This window comes from Ceratotherium simum, chromosome 15 (assembly GCF_057802395.1).
Source record: "Ceratotherium simum simum isolate JZ-2026a chromosome 15, ASM5780239v1, whole genome shotgun sequence".
NCBI classification, from domain to species: domain Eukaryota; kingdom Metazoa; phylum Chordata; class Mammalia; order Perissodactyla; family Rhinocerotidae; genus Ceratotherium; species Ceratotherium simum.
This window is the reverse complement of record NC_141914.1, coordinates 47,950,497-47,975,235: the sequence shown is the minus strand read 5'-3', so window position 1 is coordinate 47,975,235 and position 24,739 is coordinate 47,950,497. Positions and strand designations below refer to the sequence as shown.

The following is a 24,739-nucleotide window of genomic DNA, read 5'->3' as shown; positions in this document are numbered from 1 at the left end:
TTTTTTTCCTAGGGGATCATAGGGTCATCAATTGGTTTTAAAAATGTGTCCTGCAGTATTTTACATGTATATCAAAACTATTGCCCATGCTTTTTTTTAACCATCCCGTCTTATCGGTTCCTGCCTCTCACCCCCTTCACCTTCTTGTTCATTTCAAAGTCAGGACTCCCAAGTAGATTTTAGATTTAACAATTAATGCTTGGAGATTCTCTGTGATAGTAGGTTCAGAGTAAACAGAAAGTAAAACCTTTTATATAGTTAAATAAGTGGCTTGTGGGCCAGCTCCGTGGCTTGGCGGTTGGGTGTGCGTGCTCCGCTGCTGGCGGCCCGGGTTCGGATCCCAGGCGCGCACCGACGCACCGCTTCTCCGGCCATGCTGAGGCCGCGTCCCACATACAGCAACTAGAGGGATATGCAGCTATGATGTGCAACTATCTGCTGGGGCTTTGGGGGGGGGGGAAGTGGCTTGTTTCAGCTACCCCACCCCCAAAAAAACAAAACAAACAAGAAACTCTCCAATATTTAGCCATTAGTTGTAATGATGGTCATAGCAGAAATATTCACTTGTGGAACGCAGAAGGAAATGATAACACTTTGATCTCTTTTTCTTTGTGTTGTCAGAAAAGCCGTTATGCCATCTTAGAATCTCATTTCTTGCCAAACAATAATGGAATTAGCCACTAGTTATGTGCACCTCTGCGTGATGAGGGATTTTCATTGTACTTTTATTTGTTTCCACCTCATCTCTGTTTTACCCCTTCTTGCTACAACTCTAATTAAGATAATGCCTTCACTGAGGTCAAGCATCACAGACGGATGGATAAATAAAATCTGAGGGTAGGGTTAATTGATGAAAAATAATATAACGAATGAATGGGTTATTCAAAGAAATATTTTCTGATGACCTACAATGTAATGAATTGTTCTGGGTTTGGTTATTAAAAATCAACAGTTCAAAAGCCATAACCTCCATTCTCGAAGTGTAAGGCTAATCTGATCGTGTCATTTTTGTGATTATAATTCTTCTCATCATACTTGGGATAAGATCTCACATCCGTAAAATGGTCTAGAAATTCTTGAATTGTTAGCTCCTCTCTAGCCTGATGCCTCACCCTTCTCTCAAGTCACAGTGATCTCTTTGTTCTTGGAAAGCCCCAGGCTTCACAGCATTTGGGTCTCCTCTTGCCTCTGTGGACACTTTGTCCTCTGGTCTTCACCTGCCAACTCCTACTCATCCTTCAGAACCCAGTTTACAGATCACTTCTTCAGGAAGATCATCCTTCCCACTCCAGCCTCATTAAATCTCCCCTCAGAGCATGCTGCATTAAGCTTCTTGGACAAGCATTGATGACTAAATAGTTATCTGTGTGATTTATTTACATAAAGTTTGTCTTCCCCATTGGACTTTAGTCTCCATGAGAATCAGCACCACGTCTATCATGTTACATTGGCCTCTCCAATGCCTGGCACTAAATAGTGTAAGAATGTAAGAATAAAGATGGAATCTGAGTTTACAAATTACTGTGAATAAAAGTACTACAGGTTCAGGGGCCAGCCTGCTGGCATAATGGTTAAGCTCGTGCACTCTGCTTTGGCTGCCCAGGGTTCGCAGGTTTGGTTCCTGGGCACGGACCTACGCACCAGTCATCAAGCCATGCTGTGGCGGCGTCCCACATCAAGTAGAGGAGGATGGGTATGGATGTTAGCCCAGGGCCAATCTTCCTCAGCACAAAAACAAAAAAAGAGAGAGGAGGATTGGCGACAGATATTAGCTCAGGGCTAATCTGCCTCACACACACACAAAAAAAGTACTACAGGTTCAGTTACAGGAAAGATAACAAGTGCTTTGAGAGTTGAGATAATGGAGTGTTCTTGTGGCTGGAAGGATCCGGGAAGGAAGTACTGACATTTGAGCCAGGCCTAAAGGGAGGCTAGCTGAGTCTCTCCAGGCAAAAACTGATGGAGAGAGTGTTTTCCAGGGAGGAAGATCTTGGTAAACAAGTTGTACCCAATTCACTGACCACTGCTCCGAGTGCTGTGTGCTGCCTTCCAATAGTATTATGTTTTTGCAAAGATAGTTTGCTACAGGTATAACCTCTGTGATGTACTCATGATTTTTCTCCTTGCTATTCTTTAAAATGTTTTCGTGGTAAAATTTTTTCACCTATCACTGTCAAGTTTTAGTTTGCCTTTTCTCCTTGACATTCTATTTTCTCTGTTATTTTCTTTCATCATTGGAGAGGTTCATTTAGAGTGGAACTAGCCTAAGGAGAAAGAGGACAAACAGAACCGCTTATGTTTTCTGCAGTGGAGGGGAGACTGGGATGTAACTCTGGGAAACTATTGAGGTCTGCCTACTCTTTCTCCTAGAAGGAGGCTCTTGATAAAATTATCTTTAGAATCTATTAATTCTTCTGCCTTATCTCCTTCTGTTTGTCACTATATTCATGAAACTGTGTTCTTGTTTTATTGAAAAAAGTTTCAGTAGCTTTCTGTTTCTGATCTTCAATACAATTGTCTTTTACACGGAGATGAGAATAATCTCTACTCGTGGTGTCTAGAGAAGATTAAATGAGATAATGCAGTTAGCTCACTGTTTGGCCCCAGTCTGTGCCCGTTGGTGCTAGCCATTAATCAAGTTATTAATTAATGATGGTCAAGGCAGAGTATACTTGTCACCACATTGGTTCTCAGTGGCTATGTGCCGGTATGGCCACAACGTGGGCCATGGCATCCCTTGAACCTCTGCATGATCAAGGTCTTGAACTTTGCTATTCCCATCTCAGAGTAGACCCTTCATAATCCTTGGTTCTGATTCTTTCTTACTTTTTCTCCTTGTACCGTTCGGGTACTGCTTATCTTCCTACCCAGATTTAGTTAATCTCTTCAACCCTAGAATTACCATTTCTCATAACCTTTGCTCCTTGAAATTCTACCATTCTTGCCTTGCTTATTGCCAGTCTTAACTTCTATCCTTTACCTTCTGGCCCAGGTCATAGAATGTTGCTGGAAAGTCTCAGTACCGAACTGTTGGGAGCTGCTCAAAATTATGCCTATTAATTCACCCCTGCAAGCTGCTCAGCAGCCTTTTTATTTCCCTCCTCTTGGTGTCCTGTGTGTTTCACTCTCCTCAAACCCTCAAACTGAGCATATGACTTCACTGAGTTAGTCTGACTGGGGAGCGAAGCAAAATGTCGTGTATCATGAAGGTCCAGGGCATGTTCTTTAGAATCCGGCAGTCCCAGGCTTCTTGCTTGGATCTGCCTTTTCCTATCTTTGTGGCCATAAGAATGTTATCTAACCACCTAAAGCCTCCTTTTCCCCATCTCAAGTAAGAGTACTTGGCTTATAAGTTTGTTAGGAGGACGAAATGACATGAAACATGTGAAGTGCTTGGACAAGGCTTGGTGATCTATAATATTAGTTGTTTTTGTTCTCATTTTCATGTAAATGTGGATGTATTCAGATATACTTCAAACTGAACATGAAAATAAAATTGTTTCTGGTTTCCTTCCCACCAGTGCATTCACTAAGGCAATGGTTCCCACACCTTTGTGATCACACAATCCTGTTTTTGATGACGAAACCATAAAAGGTATAAAATATATACATATACTCCTACATAAATGTCTCTATCATCAGATTGCAATATATACACTAAAAGAGACATCAAAAGATAAGATAAAATCAGTATTTTTTAATATCTTATAAATCGTAGTGCCTTCATTCCATCAGTATCTCAAGACACAGAGGTTCTTGGGGCACAATTCACAGCTAATGAAAGATATAATCCATATTTCAAGTCGTTTTCTTAATGTTTTGAAATATTTTTGTCTGACTTAGTTATTATATATGATTAGATAGCTGTTGTTTTTAATCTTGTAATGTGGCTAAAGAAGAGCTTGTACTAGAAGTAGGAGAAGTTTCATTTCTATTTGTTTCTTATTCTTATGATTGCATTACTAGTATTTACTTTAATCTATATTTATCCTGTGGGCAAAACTTAATCCAGTAGTCCATTTTGTGAGGGGTACTTTAATTACAGCATGATGAAAAATGTATGAATCTACTTATCCAATGATGTAAACTCTCATACATCATCGAAAAGGGACAAGAACGGCAACAAAATGCCACTGCTGGCAAACCTACCGCATTGTAGAGCTGTCCACTTCCCCAAGAATGTCTCCAGTGCTATATACATCACACAACCATGTGGAGACACTGGTATTAAACCATTTATTCATATTAGCAAAGCTTTCTTTCTCTTTTTGCTTTATGTAAAAAATTACAATACACAGAAGTTCAACTGTTTACTTCCCTTCTCTCTTCCTGTCATCTTGTGGTGGGGTGTGAACACACTGCTTTGGAGGTCCTTGCTCCTCAGTACTGCCAGTTTAATTTTCTTGTGAATAAAGTTGATAATACTCTTCCCCTGCTAGGAATATTTAATGGCTTTCATCATCCAGTGAATAAAATCCAAACTCTTTAGCCTTTTAATGAAGGGCTTGCTTGATTTGGCTGAAACCTGCCTTTCCAGTCTCATCCAATGCTCAACCTCATTTACTTTGTGTTCTGGCCAAACTAAACTGTACCTTCAAAGGTGACTTCTTTCCTTTCTGTCAGAGATCAGGTTTCCCACGGAAAAAAATAAAAAGACTCTGAGATGGAAATTTGCCTGCAGGAAGTTTATTGGATCATGGGAGGGAGGGAGGGAATCACAACCAACTCCTCTCTCTGGCCCTTTCCACAGGGAGCTTTGAGGCCTGGATGACCCCTCAGAGTCAGTCTGCTCTGAAGCAAGAAGGCCAGGCCTTTCTACACTGGTGTGGACCAGTCCTTGGAATGTGAGCTGCCCCCAGGGAGGTTGAGCACCACAGTCCCACTACATATCCTTTCCACTGTTTCTAGAATGTGCCCTCTGGGATCTCTTCTGTAACCATCAATGTTTGTCCAAATCCTATTCTCTGAGGTCCAGCTCAAATCTCCCTGATTCATGAATTCTCTCCTAATCCTCTAAATTGAGGTAGACCTGTCTCTTCTTTTAAAGCCTAAAAACATTTTGTTTGATTGCATTCGTTTATTCATCCCGTTTTTAAGTACTTACTATGTGAATTAATTACACTAGTTACTTTAAGTGTTCAGTTACGGAAAGGACTCACAGGGCTCACATAGTTTATACTTATTGGACAGTTGTTTTACAGGCAAAGAATACAATGGGGCAACAACAGGAGAAGGAGATGCATTGAATAGCGGTCTGGAAATCTCAGACTCAGGCTTCTTTGTTCTCCCGCTGCTGGGTTACACAGGACACCTGTTGTCTCTAGGTCTTGAACCACCATCATGTGCATGTGAAACATCTTGGTATAGGAAGCCCCACATCTACTGGTGGTCAGGTTCATTTACAGTGAGCTGGTCACATAAGCACATTCCAGTTACATGGCCAGCTTTGCCCCTTGAAAGCCACCGCACTCCACTGAAACCAGTTGTTATTAAATGCAATTATTATTAAATTATTGTTACTAAATCCAATTCTTAAATCCAATTATTAGTACTGAGCCTTGTTGACAAACTGATATGTTCTGACATCAAAACAACTCATAGACCCATAGGTATAAAACATTATTTATCTTTAGTTAATACAGTCAGTCTTCATTATTCCTGGATCTGTATTTGCAAATTTGCCTGTTCACTATAATTTATTTGTAACCCCAAAGTCAATACTGATAGTGCTTTTGCAGACATTCAGAGACATGAGCAAAGCAGCAAAAAATTTGAGTTGCCATATGAGCACATTTCCAGCTGAGGTCAAGTAAGGTGATGCTCTGCCTTCTTGTTCAGTCTCACGCAGAGATGAACAGAGGATGGAGGAGGTCGAGGCAGTGCAGTGTAGTGCAAGAAGCTCTAGCTCGGGGGCCAGTTGGAGGGAGTTTGAATTCCACTTCTGGCACTTGTTAGTGGGGTGGCGTCAGGCAAGTCACTTAACACTTCTGAATCTTGTTTTCTCTTGTGTAAAATAAAGAAAATAGAATCTACTAGGATGAAATGTTTTTAGGGTTTAAAATTATAATTTGTAATGATGTGAAATATGTATTTATTCATATGTTTGTGTGGATATGCACACACACGCACACGTATATATACCTGTATTTCCCTAGGAGCAATGGATCCGTATTCCCTAATTCAGTGTTTGCAGTGACTGTATAGAACATAACCACAGTGAATAACAACAATCCATTGTATAGCATTGGGCAAGCTCCATGCAGCTCTGGTGATAAGCATGTACTTAGTTCAGATCAGCTGAGATTTACCCCTACCTGCACTATGTAAAGGAGTTTCACATGGATTTTGTGATGGGTATAAAGATATTTTAAAACAACAACAACACAGAATCCTTGCCCTTGAATAAGAATTTCACTAGGGTGGGAGTTGGGTTCAACAATAAAACAAATAAAAACAAACAATAAAATGGCAAAGTAGAAGATAAATAGGTAATATTTTTGAAAACATACATACAACGCTATGTAAAATTAGAAGTCAGAGACTTCCTGCTGGATCCCACTTCCCCATTTATCATGTATTTATTGAACACGTCACATTCCAACCTGTGTTAGAGCTGTTTTTTATGTGACTTATTCCTTTACAATATTGTAGCTACTTGGGAGCAATGACTAGATTGTACTTGTCTTTAAATTCTCATAACATTTAGCATAATAGCTTATACATTGTAGATACCCAATAAATGTTTGTTGAGTGAATGAAAGATTGGATGAATGTGGTCACCCACTGTGATTATCTAATGTCCCAGGCAGTTCTGCTTTTTCCCTCATCATCTCTTTGATCTGGGTCCTTCAAGAACAAACTAGTTGATGGACCAGCTATTATGATGAATTAATGCAAGTACGATAATATATTCCCGTTTGTGGTGTCTTTTTAAATGTTATTTATTTTTTATTTTATTTCTTTCAGTAAAATTGCATACACTTTAACCCAAAAGGAGGAATAATGGAGGGATTTGTGAGCTAGTATGTCCACTAACTGCAAAGTCAGACAAAGTTAGTCTTGTGTGGATGGATAGGCTCATCTTTTTGCTTGGTCTGCTAGGTAAGGCTTTTGTGACCTCATTAATTTTAATGTATTTACTATAAAATATTTCAACATACAGAAAAATACAGAGATAACAAAGGTGAGTGTGTGCATGTATATCACCCAACACTATCAAATCTTAGATTTGTAAAACTTGCTGTAGTTAATTAATTGTGGTCTTTTAGGGCTTTACTGCAGATTATCAATCTTAGTGCCAATTAATTATTATTAATTAATTACTAGAACTAATTTCATACCCTTTCCTCCTTACCCAGGGATGACAAATATCCTGTTACTACATATTTATCTGTGAATAATATATGGGTTATTTTGCATATTTTAAGCTTTATTTAAATAGTATTTTACTGTACCCAATCTTCTGCAATTTGCTTTGTTTAAAAATTTTGAGATTTATCTATGTTGATATATTTAGATCTAGGTCCTTTATTTTCACTGAAGTATAGAATTCCAATTTGTGAATCTATCATAATTCATTTATCAATATCTATTAATGGACATTTAGGCTATTATGAAGTTGGGATTTTTTTGTTACTTATTATTTTAATATGATTTTGTGTAAATATATGAACGATCAATCACTGCATTCATTGTAAAGGAAAACGGTAAAAATATAACAAAATAAAATCTAAACTTCCAGTGGGAATAGAGTAGATCATTTAAATTTGTCTGTTTCTGTGAAATTGTCAAGAGTATTTACCTAGATGCTCTCTTCTGAAGGAACATAAAACACTTCTACAATTCAATTTTAAATGCACTAGGATCAATTTTTTTAAGTGTTAATTGAGAATTGAGAGACTGTATCATGTGCCGTGATCAAGAGGATGGTCTTTAAATCAGATGCCAAAGGGCTTCTGAATCTGCTATTGATTAGCTGAGAGGCCTTGGCCAAGGTATTTAACCTTTGTAAGTCTCAGTTCCTCATGAGTAAAAAGGGGGTAACTGTTGAACCTGTTTTATAGGGTTGCTGTAGAGATGTAAATGCATAAAAGCTAAGGGTTTGCCTTATACTAAGGAAGCACCAATAAATAGGAAAAAACTCTGCCAACAAATTTGAGATTTTTTATATTTAAATATATTTATATGTATATATAAAATATGTAAATATTTGAAATTTCAGTAATTTAAACAAGCTGTGTTTTTACATTAGACTTTGACAACTGTCATTACTATAATAGTGACTTCTGAAAAATCTTTGGGGTCAGTACTATAGTTCTCCATACAGATAAGCCCATGTAAAATGGGATATTTTTGTAACCTCAGAAGCTAAAGATTATTAGAATTCGAAAATTCACCATGGCATACAGAATTCTAATCTCCACAATTTGTGTTATAGGAGCACATCAGTAGGAAACAAGAGCTGCTTTTCTTTTAGCACAGTTAAGGGTTTGTGAGTACAAAAAGGAGTGTTATTTTGTTAATAACCAAACAAGTGCTTTTTACATTAGTGAGATACCAACTATGTAAAGAAAAACTTCTGGAAATCTCTGTACTTGAAAATCAGGCTGAATAAAAAATGGTGATGGAGACTTTTAAGACCTTACGATGAGTTGTCTATTTTAGATATCAAAATTGTGCTTTTTAACACCAAAAGATGACTAGGAAAGACTCAGTCGTTCTGTGAGCCACCACGATTCTGTACAAGAATAAGCATAATATACTCTTAACAGAAATGGGTTTGTGTAGCTAAATCTTCTATACATGCTGGAATTCTCAGGCAGGAATGGGATGGTCTGAGCCCGTCTTTTGTATGTTAATGTGCTTTCACAGCAAAGGTATTTGAATTAACACAGACTGAAGTATTCTTGAAGAAAGACATTTATCTCCTTATTGCCTTCTGTGATGGATTGTTCAGAGCTAAAGGAACACCAGGCCTGAACCAAATCTCTTGCTGCCCTATATAGTTTTTACAATCTCCTTTTCAATAACACAAAGTCAGGGCAGCCTCACTGCCAGACCAGCACTTCTTCAGGAATCTTCCCATAGTATGACAGGATAGAACCATTTGTAATACAAATCAACACTATTATTTTCAAAGTAAGCACTTTAAAAGGTTGCCTGAACAAGAAAAGTCAAATTTACCGAGTGGTATGCTATTTTGCAGTTAATGTAAGATTACACTGTGAATTGCACTGCACTGGATGTTACTTTTTATTCTGATGCATTTTAAGTTGAACTGGTAAACCGTGTTAGATGTTTGATTAGCGTTGATACGCAAGATGCCATGATTAGGTATGATTGTTTTTTTAAACTACCGCACTCTTTTTATGTATTCTTCCTTTGATCTCTAACAGATAGTGAGAACAAAATTTGTAATTTAAAATTTATTGATTTTGACTCAGAAATTAATTTTCACATTGCAGATTTACTGACATATAAAATATATAGCTAGTAGTAAAAAGAAACTTTAGTCTGCAAAAAGCGATGCCAACTTCTGTCTCTTTTTCAAATTGTATCTAAAGCCATTTTGTCTTTTAAATTCTTGAATCTTAATTTAAGGTGGGAGACCCATAGCCAATGTTTTTATGCAAATTTTTGAGAAACAAGAAAGTTGACCTTGTAAGGTAGTTGTGCTTAAATGATCATAGTTGAACTAGTATTAGTTTCCTTGTTCTAACATTAATTTTGTTTTTTCTATATAGCGTGGGATTTGGGACCATCTTTTTGTTTGTTTATTTTTTAATATATATTGTCATTCTTAGTGAGTTTGTTTATATTCCACTAATTCCCTACCACATTTTAAAAAAGATTTTCTACTATTGAATTCCAGTTTTTAGTATGTTTGCTGATTAATTCTGTGGTTCCTTGACGTGATTGAAGACTGTCAATAATGGGGAAATTTCATGCATAACCTTCAGTATTTTAAAATACTGTACTATGAAATGCTCCTGAAACTGTATATTTTGACAAGGCCTGTTTCCACGTAAATGTGTATAAAGTCAGCAGGCACATTTCTCAATAATCTAATAATCAGTTATTTTACCTGTCATCTCACATCAAACCATAATTTTCCTGTAGTAGTATTTAACTTTCCTGACTCTAGCCACCATTAATGTTTTCTGTAGCTTATAAAATATCTAGTTATCACTCTGTCTATTTTAGCTTGTTTGTACTAATGATTTATTTTCATTTTCTCTAGACCTGCAGCTAACTGGATTTGATTTATAAGAGGGAAATCTACAGTCAATGGCCACTCTCGCCACGTTGCTACTATGGAAAACAGAATGATCAATAGGATATGGTCTGATAAATAATGATGATTGAAGATGCTACTTCAATACATGTGAAATCAATGGGAGCTACTGGCTGCATGAAGAGCTTTCTGAGCTTTTCTTGATAAGCTTGCCTTTAAGATATTGGAGGTGTATTCTACCATTATACGGCCTTTCTCAAGTGGATACAAATACCTCTGCCTCACTGTAACCAGACAGTTACACAACTAATGTGGGACCATGGCACTGCCCAGATGCGTGTGGCCGAATTATGTTTGGAGAGCAGTGATGGCATGCTTGGTACACAGGGGATTGGGTGCCTCACTGACTCTCTGTGTGTTGGGATGTTTGCTTCAGGCTGCCCATGTGCTCTCACAAAAATTGGATGATGCAGACCCAGTGGTCACTACCAACTTTGGCAAGATAAGAGGGATTAAGAAGGAACTCAACAATGAAATTTTGGGGCCTGTTATTCAGTTTCTTGGGGTTCCATATGCAGCCCCACCAACAGGGGAACATCGTTTTCAGCCTCCAGAGCCACCATCTCCTTGGTCAGATATCAGGAATGCTACTCAATTTGCTCCTGTGTGTCCCCAGAATATCATTGATGGCAGATTGCCAGAAGTCATGCTTCCTGTGTGGTTTACTAATAACTTGGATGTGGTTTCGTCATATGTACAAGACCAGAGTGAAGATTGCCTGTATTTAAACATATATGTCCCAACTGAGGATGGTGAGTTTACTGCAGGAAAAACAGGCAGATATATTTATATTTTTCTTTTCTATTCTAAGTTCTAACAATATTAATTTGTGTGTACTGGTAGCAGGCATGGCTTTTCCTGTTGGCATGTAGACATATTTTACATGCGTGCATGCTGCTCTTTTTGTTTGTGTGTGTTGGTGTATCTGTTCTTATTTTTTCCCTGTGCCTACTCATTTTCTTTCCTCCACAGCACGTATATTTAGGTAGAAATGGGTCCCTAATTTCCATTTCCTACCGAATGACTTCTGAGAAGATGCATCAACATTTCTCCATTGCATGTGCAGGCTCAACGAATTGGGAATCTTTCGCACCCAGTAAATGCAGGAGCATATTAAGTTAGACAGTGGTGTTGCATGTTCCGGCGGTCTGTGATGGAGCGCCATGTTATTTTCTAGTCTTCTATTCATTTTTCAGTAAAAAGAATATCCAAGGAATGTGCCAGAAAACCCGGCAAGAAAATATGTAGAAAAGGAGGTATGTATAAAAGTGGAAATAAAAAATGGGGGAAAAAGCTTGCAGAGGAAGAACAAGATATTCTCCCTAAGGATGATTTGCTGATGCTGGGAAGTGAATGGTTAGGTGATATTTGGAATTTAGTGAAGCCTGTCAAGGAATAGAAAGATGGTTAAGGAGAGCTCTAGCTGAGTAGATACCGTTGACAAAGCTCATTGGTGGTGCCTTGTGTTCTGGTGCTGGTAGCATCGACAGGAGTTGAATCTCTGTTTTGAGTTTGTGTACAGAGGAAAAGATGCTTAGGAGGCTATTACGTTGCCTGCAAGGAACCCCAATGATGTTGCCTTACCAACTGGTTAACTTTGATCTCTAAACCCTTTTCTACAGACATAGATTTCTGTTCCTCTTAAAATTGATTAGTTCAATTACAGACCTAGTTTTTTGTTTGTTTATTCTTAGCTCCTTCTGAACATCCTATGAACTTTTTCATCTAAGGGTAACTTTGCCATACCTATTGGGCAATTACCATTATTAAATAATGGTATTTTTTTCCCAGACAGTCTTTTCATTTTCAGTTACTCTTCCAGAAGAGAATGAGATTTTGCAGATTTTTATCCTAAATATTTACAGTCTTAAAATTACTTTAACATTTTTATATTTATGCTAAACAATTTAAAACATAGGGAAGAACATGATTCAGAAGCTACAATTAAATCAACCTTCAAATCATCCTCTAGCCAGATTGAACAAATGTAGACACTGACAGCTGCAAGCTTGCGTCTGAATGTAGCTTGTCCACACTCCATTTTTATATAACATCCAGTAAATCACTCAGAGAGAGTATGATTTTCTTTGGCTGTAAATCGTCTAAGTGTTATTTTGACCTTATTCATAACTTTGTAGAATTTCCAATCTTCATACAGAAGTCATATTAATATTCTAGTGCTGTACATTCTCTCTCTGTGCACTTCCAATCTCCTGGTTGAACCAAGTCGGAGTTCATTACACATCCTTGTGGGGTGGGGGGTGTCTAAGCTGTTCTGTTTTACCAGGATTGCATTATATGGAAGAAGCTTCGTATAACAAAATTCTTACCTGCGGATCAGAAGTATTTGCGTTACATTGAGTTTTGTTTTGTTTTTGTTTTTGTTTCTTTGGTCATATCGGTAGAATGGGATTTAACCTTCATTTTCTTATTGAGGGCATGATTTGAGTTAAAAGCATAGTATACTTAAGAAGGTGGATATGGAGGCAACAAGGGTGTTTTAAACAACTAAAACAAAGTCTCTTGTTTTTCCCCAAATGAGAATAACTGCAGTAATTTACATGCCTTCAACTAATGTACAATACTGCAGTGGCTATTATTATGCAGCTTATCAAGCATGTGTAATTAGCTAAGTGACTTTCGCCTTCTATCACAAAGATGTTTATTCACAAAGTCATAAATAAAGATGCTATTGAAGAATGCATAAATAGAGCATAATACATAAAACTATGTACAATCAAAAAATGATAAGGACATCAAAAGGTAACCTAGTAAGTGAGAAAGTGACCTTTCTTCTCATACAACTTCAGAGGGAAATGGATTCATTAGAAAATTCTTGTTGATTGTTCTTCGGATTGTTGGTTCCTTCTGCTTTATGAGAGAGTTGGTAAAGAGGTATGTAGGCTGTGCTGTTTACTTTGGCAAACTTTGAACTGATTCGTAATTAGCCTGAGGACAAAATCTATAGACACCTACTTTAGTCTGTGTGGTTTATAGTCCAAATCTATTGTTTTTATATTAAGCATTCTAGAAAATGATTTCACTTTAGTATTTAATATATACCATTATTATTAAATACGGTCTTCTCATTTATTAGCTGTTTAAATATTATCCCAAAGTCTAAATAACAAAGAATTTAAATGTAATTTTCTATATAAATAATCTTTTTAAAATAAACAAAACTAAGGTTTAGAGCTGGGCATTTAACAGAGGAATAGAATTTTTTTCCCAAACTTTTAACCTTTTTCCTTCTCTATCATGAAGGGTCTATTCTGGTCACTTCAAGGAACCATATTATCCTGGTTCAAGAAAATATTAGTCATTTCATATCTGTGCATATACTAATATATATTGCTTATGGACAATGAGTTCTTCAACAGAATTCTAAAAGTTTATAAACGATGAATCAGGAACTATGTGAATAGCTGTGTTACATTTTATCTGTGTGCTTGTTATTCTGGCTTGTTATTATTTTTCTCTTATTATTTTTAATTGTGTATGATCACCTGCAGAGACAGATGGACCCCACCCCTGTGCCAAGTACACTGTAATCTGTGCATCCTGTATTCATTCAAAACTCTTTCTTAATTGCCTATTATAAGTCATGCACTATTCAAGGGAGTCAGTAATGAATGAAACAATGATCCCTCTTCCCATAGAACTTACATTCGAGTAAGTTTACAAAGAACAAAGCTTTTTCTGCACCTTAGTCTGTATAAAAGGAAGAAAATTTTCTCCCTCTTCCAAGAGGTGCCTGGCTCTGGTTTTTAAATAGAGCTTTTATAATATTTCCCTGTGTAATGGAAGAAAAAAACATTTTTGCCAATAGGCTGCCTCTCATTTAAAAACAGGTCCCAGTTGCACTTTTTAATCTATCTTTTCATATTTCCCATGATAGTTTTAGCCATATGTTAATTACTCTCTAGATATTTCTTCAGGGTTTTATCCTTGCAAAATTGGAAGAAGGGATGAGTGCTTAAAATGAGATGACTGTCAACACTTGTCCAAATAGGCAGATGACATGTGATAGAAACTGGAATTTGCATGTGGAGGACAGACATAATTTGTCACAAAAACTGTATGAGAAAAGTATATTACTATCCTTATTTTACAAATAAGAAAGTAGGTTCTGAGAGTCAAGTGTTCTGACCCAGTTTCTACTTCTAGTAAGTGGTAGAGTCAGGTTTGGCCCTAGTTTTTGCTTATATTAGATGCATTTCCGTTATGTTAAATTACCTCCTGTAGATGATTTCTATAGTAGACGCTTGTATCTCTCCACCCTCTTGCCCTCCCTTTCTTCCTTCTTTCTTTTACATATTCAAATATATTATGAATTCTTTTTTATTCTATTCGTTGACTCTATTTTAGACAGATTTAATGCTCATCCTAATTGAATTGTGTCAAGCCAATGTTAGCAACTGATTTCCAGAAAACATGCTTAGTACCCCTTTTACAGAATGCTTTTAAATAGTACGCATGTTTTCTTACTGTCCAGACCAAGATCCCAACATATTCCTCCTGGCTCCTATCAGGAGGAGCTTTAATTTGCTTATGTTTCATTTTGTTTCTCTAGTTCGCTCTCTTGTGAGAGTTGCCAGCAAACAGTAAAGTGGTCAAATATTAGGCAGTAAACATGAGAAGGAGGAACAAGGGACCCAGAGAATCCACAAACAAATTGATTGGCTCATGGAAATCCTAGAATTGTGTAGCTTTGTATATTACCAGCACTTTGACTATCATTTACATAGGTCTTCTGAGATGAATACAGAATTAATTTTCATTTCTGCAATGGTGAGAAATTGTTAATCCATTTTTTTCCTTTGCCCCTATTTTTATTGTACAGAAAATTAGAATCTTTATAGATGGCTCTGGTATAATTCTTGACTCCTTGAGCATTTTATTCCTGATTTTCATAAGTATTTTACTTTTATATGCTCTGTTTTGTAGTCCTTACCTGAAATAATATTGAATTCATTTAAGAGTCTTTTCCACAAATTTAGGGTTTATTTGGTTGGTTGTTGAACATAGCGACTGATTCTTCTCTAATTAAATATATATAACAGTGACTTGTATCACTGTCAATGTGTTTAGGATTTTAAAAGGGATTATTTTCCAGAATGCTCTTTCTTCTTGCTTAAGCATTTCTAACTAATTTATTTATCATTTAACAAATATTTATTGAGTCCCTACTCTGTGCTGATTAGATTACTGCTCTAGGTCCCAGAGATATATCAGTGAAAAAAAGCAAAAAATCCTTGTCCTCCTGGAGCTTACATCCTAATGTGTGGAGACAAAGTGGAGACAATAAACAATTAAATTTAAAAGGTGTAAGAAGATGAGAAATAAACAGAGTATGGAGGATCAAGAGTGCTGGTGTGGAGGGGGAAGGTAATTTTAAATAAAATAGTCAGTACAGTCCTCATTTGAGCAAAGACCTGAAGGAGATGAAGTGAATATCTGGGGAAAGAATAAAGCAAAGAGCTGGTGCGAAGGCAGTAAGGTGAGGGCAGTAAGGTGAGAATTTGCCTTGGATATTTAGGGAAGAACTAGGAGTATGGTATATCTGGAAAGAGGAGAGAGAGAGAAGCAATGGATTCAGAATGATCTGACTTGATATTAAAGAGATCATGCTGGCTGATGTATTGAAATTAGATTGTAGGAGAGCATGGAGAAACTGGGAGTGCAAGTAAGAGGCAATTGTAGTCAAGGTGAGACCTGAGCCTCGTTCAGGGTCAGACCAGGGTAGTAAAAATGGAAGTGATAGAGTCTTGATGTATTTTGAAGATCACATTTCTTGATCAATTTGTTGTGGGCTATGAAAGAAAAAGAGGAGTCAGAGAAGATTCCTAGGTTTTTGGTCTGAGTACCTAGAAGAATAGATGTGCCATCAATTAAGGTGGAAAGAGAGGAATGTAGAATGGTTTGGGGAAAGGCACAGTGAAAAGATGGTGTTTAGTTTTGGACATGTTAAATTTGAGATGACTCTGAGACATCCAAATGTAGACATCAAGGAACCAGTTTGAAGTTCAAGAGAGGGGTATAAGTGAAGATATAAATTTGGGAGTCATTGGGATATAGAAAACAAAGATTTAAAGTCATGAGGCTGAGTGAGAATAAAAGGATTTGATTAAAAATAGAGAAAAGAAAGACACCAAAGACTAATCCGTGGGATATTTCAACATTAAGAGGTCTAGGAGAAGAGAAGGAAAGACAATGGAGATGGAGAAAGTGTTACATGTGAGATGGGAGGTAAACCAAGATTTTTTTGTCATCTTGGAAGCTAAGTAAAGAAAATGCATCAAAATGGACACTGATCAACTCTGCCAAATGAACTTTTGCGGGGTGGTATGAGTCTGACACACCGGAGTAGGTCTAAGAGAGAATGGGAGAAGATTTGGAATTGCTGAGCATAAATAGCTATTTTAAGGAGCAGAAAAAAAATGAGAGCCTAAGAACGATAGAGGCTGTTTTTGTTGCTGTAGGTTAAGATGGAAAAAATAAAGAAATGTTTATGTATAGTCGGAAGGGAACAATTAAAAATATAGGAGAAAAGTGGTAGACTGCTAGAATAATATCCTTAGAGAAAGATGGGATCTAGTATACAATTGGAGATTTTGGATTAAAAAGAGCATAGGTAGATAATTGAAATTGACATGTAGCTAGGCAGAGTGCCTGAGTAGGAGTACATGGGCAGAAGTGGTAGTGGGGTTCTATTCTCATCTGATTGTTTGTATTTTAATTGTTTGATGTGTAATATTAAGGGAAATGGAGATAGAATTAACATTGGTGAGCTCTTAATACATTGTAGATATTTAGTCTTATTTAACTTATTTAATATCACGACAATGCTATGTGATTCATATTCCCACTTTACAAATGCAGAAGTAGAGGACCAAAGAGGTGAAGTATCTTGCTCAAAGATACATATTTTTTGGTGGCCAACCAAAGTCTTCCTTTGGAGAGACTATTTTGGAATAGAGGGAATAAAACAAATAACACAAGAGCAACAACAGCAATCCTGTTTATATGGGAATTCAGATCAAATAGATGGTGGCCAATTGGCTAGTAGAAAAATCACTACATACTGGAATAATTACAACATCTGATTCATTTGGGGTTTGAACATGGATGGGAAACCAGATTGAACCAGAGATTTGCCTTCACATTTGAATTAGTTGCCTTGGACAGATGTAGTTATGTCTTCTAAAAGCTAAATAGTATTAGTTGGAACTCTGAAATGAAGTAGATCCAAAGGGTTGTAAAGTTTTAAAAGAAGAACATCAATTGTTCCATTGTTTACTGACAGACAGAGAGAATCTCCTGAAGCTGATGATTAAAAGACCATTATAGTTGTCCAACTCAATTTTTCCAGAGAATAAATACTTTTTTCCTTATAGAAACTGAGGTTGAAGTTGAAAATGTTTAAGACTTATGCCACCAGCAAAAAGAGTTATGCCACAAAAGAAATCTTTTGTAGAAATTGTTTCCCTCTCTCCTATCCAATGTAATAATACATTTTCTTTATTGTTTTCAAGCATAGAATATACTACTAGCTTAATAATTATGATATAATCTTTGCTTTAATGTACTTCTATATTAACTAACACTACAGATTTTGTTGATAATCTTTTGGCCTTTAATATTTCTCCATAAATATTCTTTTTTTTTCTTGATCTCCTCATGGTGTTACATGCTAATATAGTTTAAGAAATGACCAACTTCAAAAATCACACCAGTATAGAAATTTGCTAGTAGCAAGCACATAAACTCATTCTGGGTTTGATAATCTTAAATTCTGGACTAAATGTGGAAGCAAAGTTTTTAATTATAAATTTTCACATAGCCCTTTATAAGTGGGCAGTGTATTTTATTTAACACTTCTTGTATTAATTTCCTACGGCTGCCAGGACAGATTGCCACAAACTGTGTGGCTTAAAACAACAGAGATTTATTCTCTCATGGTTCTGGAGTCAAGAAGTCCAAAATCAAGGAGTTGACACAGTTGGTTCTTTCTGGAGCCTCAGAAGGAGAATCTCCCTGCCTCTGTCCTAGCTGCCATGGTTGCCAACAGTCCTTGGCATTCCTTGGCTTGTAGTTCCATCACTCCAATCTTTACTTCTGTTGTCACATGGCTTTCTTCCTTGTGTGTCTCCCAGTGTCTCTGTATCTTCACATGGCCTTCTTAGAAGGACACCAGTCGTAGGATATATGGCCCACCCTAACCCAGTATGACCTCATCTTAATTACATTTGCAAAGCCCCTGTTTCCAAATGAGGTCATTGTATTACTTTCCTAAGGTTGCTATGACAAATTACCACAAACTGCATGGCTTACACAGCCAAAAATTTTTGTCTCATAGTTTTGGAGGCTGGAAGTCTGAGATTAAGGGGTCACAAGTTTGGTTCCTTCTGAGGACTGTGTGGAAGAATCTGTTCTAAGTCTCTCTCCTTGGCTTATAGATGGCTGTTTTCTCCCTGTTGTCTCTTCACATGGCATTCTCCCTGTGTGTGTGTCTGTGGTCAAATTACCCTTTTTTATAAGGACACCAGTCATATTGGGTTAGGGCCAACCATGATGACCTCATTTTAAGTAATTACCTCTGTAGAGAAGTTTTTTCTAAATAAGGTCATATTCTGAGGTACTCAGGGTTAGGACTTAAGCATAGAAATTTTGGGGTAACAGAATTTAACCTATAGAGTCACATCCTGAGGTTCTAGTTGTACATGAGTTCTTGAGGGACATCAAGCATGCTTCCCCTTTTTTCAAACTGAATCCCTAGACAGATCTCAAAATGGTGCTATCATTATGCCTCTTTCATAGGTTGAAAAATTATTGCTTATTGGGTTTAAATAACTTACCCAAGGTCACATGGCTACTAGTTAGGAGTGCTGGGTATCCTTTCCAAATCAAAACTCAAATTTTATATGATATCCAGTCCCTCCAATAGATAGGGATTCTCTCTGATCTCTTGAGAACTTTCTTTAATTTGTTTTTAGGTATTTTTCTGTCAATATAGAGTATTATGCATTAGTCTAGATACTTTTAAATATCTAAGTGTTTGACTCTGTGTAGACAAAATGATTCAGATTTTTTTTTAACTTTCCTTGAATTTTAAACATTTTATCCAGATGGTTGCTTATCTGTAATCATGGTTTTAGTTAAAATTAAGACCCTACCAATTTAAAACCATAGTAGCATTGATTTTTTGATACTGTTTCTTTTTTTTTTTTTTTTTTTTTTTAAAGATTTTATTTATTTTATTTTTTCCCCCCAAAGCTCCAGCAGATAGTTGTATGTCATAGCTGCACATCCTTCTAGTTGCGGCATGTGGGACTCGGCCTCAGGATGGACGGAGAAGTGGTGCCTCGATGCGCACCCGGGATCCGAACCCGGGCCGCCAGCATTGCAGCGCGCGCACTTAACCACCAAGCCACAGGGCCGGCCCTGATACTGTTTCAATTGTCATATCTAGGCAATTGGACAAAGTTCTTTTTAAAATAATTTTTAATTTAAGACCTCTCTCTGTTTACTGTAATCCTATTCATCTGGTATCTGTGTAATGATAGCGTTAGAGCAATGTAATTATAGCCCATAATTTTCATTAAAGCATGTAAAATGTTGCAAAAATCAGTTTTAAACAATAACAAAAAGAAATCTTAATAAAAGGAGCTGGGGTCATTGCAACCACAATTATAATTTCAAAAGTAGAAAATCTGATTAATCAACAATGGTCTTAATTTTCTGCTCCTCATTTCAGGACTGAAGGAAGAATTCTTCACTCTCCTTCAACTCTTTTCTTTGAGGCAAAGGCCTTTGAAATAGTTATGCCAAAAAAGGAATGGCATATTATCTCCTAGTCTTAAGAGGATAATATAAAAACATCTTCCCTCTCTTCTCTTTCTCTCACAAAAGAGTTCCTATTCTGTTTCCCCAAAAAACTTTAAGGCTCCTCTTCTAGAATCTTCTTTCCAAGGTTCCTCAAAGTGGAAGTAGAAGGAAGAAGAGAAAGGATGGAAGGATAAGTATGAACTGTGCAAGTATGACATGATGACAGATGTAACCCTGCGAAGTAGATAAGAAGCACTTGTGAATTCCTGCTCCCAGGAAAAGAGGAGCCCTGGGTAGAATTATTAAGAACATATTTGCTCCTTGTGATTTGGATTCCTAGGCCTCTCAGGAATAGATATGTCCCTGTGAAGGGGATCCCTGCATGAAGAACGCCTATAGCTAGCGCTAACTCTCCATTCCTGCTACGTTCCCGCGCACCATCTTCCCAGGCAGTGAGCAGGTCAGGCCTTGGTCTTCAGCTCGAAGCTTTCATCGGAAGGAATTGATGTGTCCCTTGGCATGGTAACGTACAAGCCAGGAAGATCCTGAGGTTTCTGAGCTGCCTTTGAGCTAGGCAGCCAAATAGCCTGCCAGTGCATCTCCTGACCGAGCCCCAAATCCCCACCATCATGCACATCCACGCTCCCACCCATCCTGACACCACCAGGGCAGCCCGGCTTTCATTCCTTATACATATAGGGAGAGTCCCTCTACAGGGCGAAGATTTCTTAAAAAAAAAAAAGGAGAGGCAAAGGGGATTCTGTTGCTTTAAATGACATTTGGAAGTCATTTATTTAGGGACTTAACTTCGTTTCAATGAAAACGGAAATACAGCATCTATAAATTTGGATTCTGAAGAGAAAATTTTTTCTGTAATGACCATGTAAAATATTTTGTATTTCAACTTGGTCTCAAAGACCAGGGATGAAATTTTTTTTTCCTGTTTCTATTTTATGAAGACTTTTGGCCACCTATGCAGTTTAACAAAGGCCATTTTAAGGGGGGAAAATCTACAAACCGTGTAGGACGTTTACTGGGGCCTCAGATTGTCATTAAGTGGAATCTTTGACTATTGCAGCAGTGCTCGTCTTCATTTGTTCGTTCGTTCCTTCCTTATTCATTCATTCATTCATTATTCTTTTTGTTGTCGATGTTGCTTTGCTCTGTTTCGTGTCCTGTGTCCTGAGGTCCCTGCCTCAGGTTTCCTACGTGGCTGTTCCTTCTCGCTCTCAGCCGGCATCTAAAGCGCTCATGTCCAGCACAGCTGGAGGCCCAGTGGGCAGGATGTGTTCTTCATCCTCAGGGAGCTCACATTGCAGCGACAGCCTGCCAGTAATAAGAAGCAGAGCATTCTTGCTGGTGGCCACATCAGCATTACCAAGTAAATGTAAGCCTGATTTGTATTAAAATCTCAAAACAAAATGAAGGAATGGCTGTTTCCGTGAAAAAAAGGTAACGATGCTGATATTTGGCACTCTGTTCCCTACGATAAAACATTTAATTAAATCTTTAAATGTGTATGGAGCACAAAATATGCACCAGAATAAAACACATCAGGCATAACCAAAACTATAATTATATCATCCCTGTGGCCTGAGCCCACCTTAGTTGTGCTGCCAAGATGCAATGGTTTAAAACTTTCTATCCATCTGTTTAAAAAAAAACCCAGCCTGTGCTGTACCTCTACAAATCTCGGTGAGGCTTGGCAGTGCTTCGCCTACTGATACAACAGCTGCTGAGTTACTGGACTACAGGCTGTCTCTTCCAGAGGTAAATTAACAGCTGCCACTCGGGACTTCTTTCCACACTTTTATTGAGTGTCTACTCTGTGCAGGGCCCTGTGGTCGGCCCTGGAGACACAGAGATAAAGAGAGCATTCAAGAGCTGCCGTCAAAGCGCTCACTATCTCACTGGGGGGCAGATACAGAAAGAGAAAATAACTATGTCATAAGCACCCTGAGAAAGGGAAGCAAGTGTCATTATGGGAACACATAGAAGAGGGAGTCTATGGTTTAGAGATGTTTTGCGACAGAAAGTTGTCCCTGAAGTGAGCACTCAGGAATGAATATGATAGTCCCTCAGTGCCTTCAGATGCAATATGGTCTGTGGGACCGTTTTACTGAGTCATTCCAGATTAAAATATTTCTGAGTGCTTATTTAAATTAATTATCTGCTTATTTATTTGTGTGTATGGGTATAAAGGATATGTGTGTATATCCTTTGCCTGGATATCAGTTGTCTCCTGTTATTGCTGTCGCTTCACCAGACTTTAGAAACACTTCTCTGGTGCTGACTCTGATCCGTCGTGGGCTGGAAAACTGAGCAACCACACTTAAAAAAAAACAAACAAACTTGTTTGTGAAATAAAAGCAAATAGGCTTGAAATGAGAGTCTTCACTATGAGTAACCCGTGGCAACTTAAATATACAGACTTTGTTCAATTAGTGTTTACTAATTGTGAAGGTATGGGATCCAACCCTCTCCTCATGAGGTGACCTCTCAGGAGTGAGTGCAGGCGTCGTTTACCCCCATACTCAGGTCACTTGAGACGTTATCCTTCCCCGACGGTGCACCCCTCCCCTCCTTCTCCACTTCCCTCACCTTAATCTAGAGCCTCCATCATTTCTTGCCTGAACCAGTACAGTAGCCTCATAGCAGGACTTCCTATTTCCACTCCTGCTCCTGCAATCCATTCTGCACATAGCAGCCGGTGTGATCTTTACTTTAAAGTCTGAAATCAGATCATATCACCCCTCTTTTAATCGCCTCTGGGATTCTGTGTTGCTTTTAGAATAAATGTGAGACTCCTGACCATGTCCCAGGAGACCCTACAGGATGACTCCTGCCCACCTTTGCAGTCTTCTTCCATATATTTCCCCCTTGCTTTCTACTTCCTAGCCTTGCTGATCTCCTTTTGGTTACTGGAATAGCCACTCTGTCCTAACTTAGGACCTTTGCACTTGCTGTTCCTTCTACCTTGAATATACAGTGTCTACCTCTTTTCCCGTCGAAGTCTTACAATTCAAGTCTTGGCAAAATGCCACCTTGTCAAAGCAGCCTTTGCTGAGCACACTGTTAAGATAACCTCACCTCACCCTCTTCCTCAGTTATTATTTTACATCCCCTTGGTTGTTTCCTCCATCACAGTTTTATCTCCATATGATATTATCTTGTTCATTTATGTACTTACATATTTACTTTCTATCTGCCCCAGAAGAACATCTCTCTTCTTCACTGCTATATCCTCAGTACTCACAAGGGATTCAATAAATGTTCATTGAAAATATAAACAGCCTTAAGAAACAATGCACTCTGTTGGAGAGAGTCTTCATCTCCCACCTTCTGCATTTATTTGAGTAATACTACACCTCCTATCATTTCTCACCAGACATAGCAAGTAAGAATATATTCTGTTCCTCTCTGATATGCAATCACTATTTGTTTATGGCTCCCAAAATGAAGAAAATTTCAAAGCCAACATCAGAGTCCTTAACTAAGAAATAACAATGTTCAGTAGCTCTGTGTCTGACAGATATAACCTGGACTCTGTTGCAGGGGCCCTCGGGGCAGCGTGGCTGCCAACAGCCGAGGCTCTTGGCTCTCTGCCTGTGCACGTTACTGCCAGCCTTATTGCCTCTGCACTGAATTTATATTTTAATACAGGACGCCAACAACACATTTGTGTAATAGGAGCACGGAGAATGATTTTCCTTTTCCAGGCCAGAAGCTTCATTTTCCCTTCCCACCTTCTAATTTAATTTCCTTTTCCTCTCACCCAACCCCAGTTTCCCTCCTGTGACAAATATATCTTCTCTTGTAATTACTTTATTTTCTTTGTTCTTGTTCTACCATCCACCTCTGTGATAGGACTTCTTGCCACCGTTTCTGCTAAGGCATTTCATTTGGGGTTACTGAAGAGGCAGAGCCTGACTACTAGATGATCTAAGAGGAGGTCTAACTGGATTTATTGAGGGATTTTGTACATAGCATAAAATAGCTCTTCGAGTGGCCTGTGCTGGGGGTCTCTTTCTTAAAGATTCAGCCTTCAGTTGGTTCATATCACCATTAACATGTACATGCATCCAGAGGGTTATTTTGCTCCTTTCCTCTTTTATTAGATACTAACAACTCTGGTTTTCCCAGGAAAATCCAGAAATCACTTTATAAAATGAGACAAAGCAGAAAGTGAAACTTTATTGTATGTATAACACCACAGGCAGAGTTTTGGGAACATGGTTGGTGCCCAATAAATGGTTGATAAATGAAGGAACGTTTTGAGCATGACAGGGAACGGGCAGCTTAGATTACTGAGATAAATGGAGAGGCCAGTGGCTTTTCTAGTGGACAGTAGAGGCTGGATCCCAGACAGTCCAGGGTAGAGAGACATAGTAAGAGCATTGTAGACCTAGAATCGCTCAATCTAGTTGTGAGAAACAAATCTAGCAGCAAGATAGACTAGATCTGTGTCTCAGAACATATTGTAAGAGCTGACGAAGAGATTGTTAGATTCCGGGCAGGGCTGGTTTCATGGGCAGGTGATCTGTGTAGTCAAACTGATCCTTGTGCTCAGAACAGCTCCACACTTAGGTAAATACTCTACTGTCACCATCTTGAAAT

At 38.0% G+C, this 24,739-nt stretch overlaps 1 protein-coding gene across 3 annotated transcripts in view; it reads left to right on the top strand.

Moving 5' to 3' along the window:
- NLGN1 (neuroligin 1) overlaps nt 1-24,739 on the top strand; it is an 862,047-nt gene that overhangs the window by 180,369 nt on the left and 656,939 nt on the right. For all 3 annotated transcript variants that reach the window (XM_087440010.1, XM_087440008.1, XM_087440009.1), the window contains exon 2: nt 10,241-11,046. In XM_087440010.1, coding sequence (XP_087296136.1) covers nt 10,554-11,046 — 493 coding nt within the window. In that variant the 5' untranslated portion in view covers nt 10,241-10,553. The remainder of the gene's footprint in view (nt 1-10,240; nt 11,047-24,739) is intronic.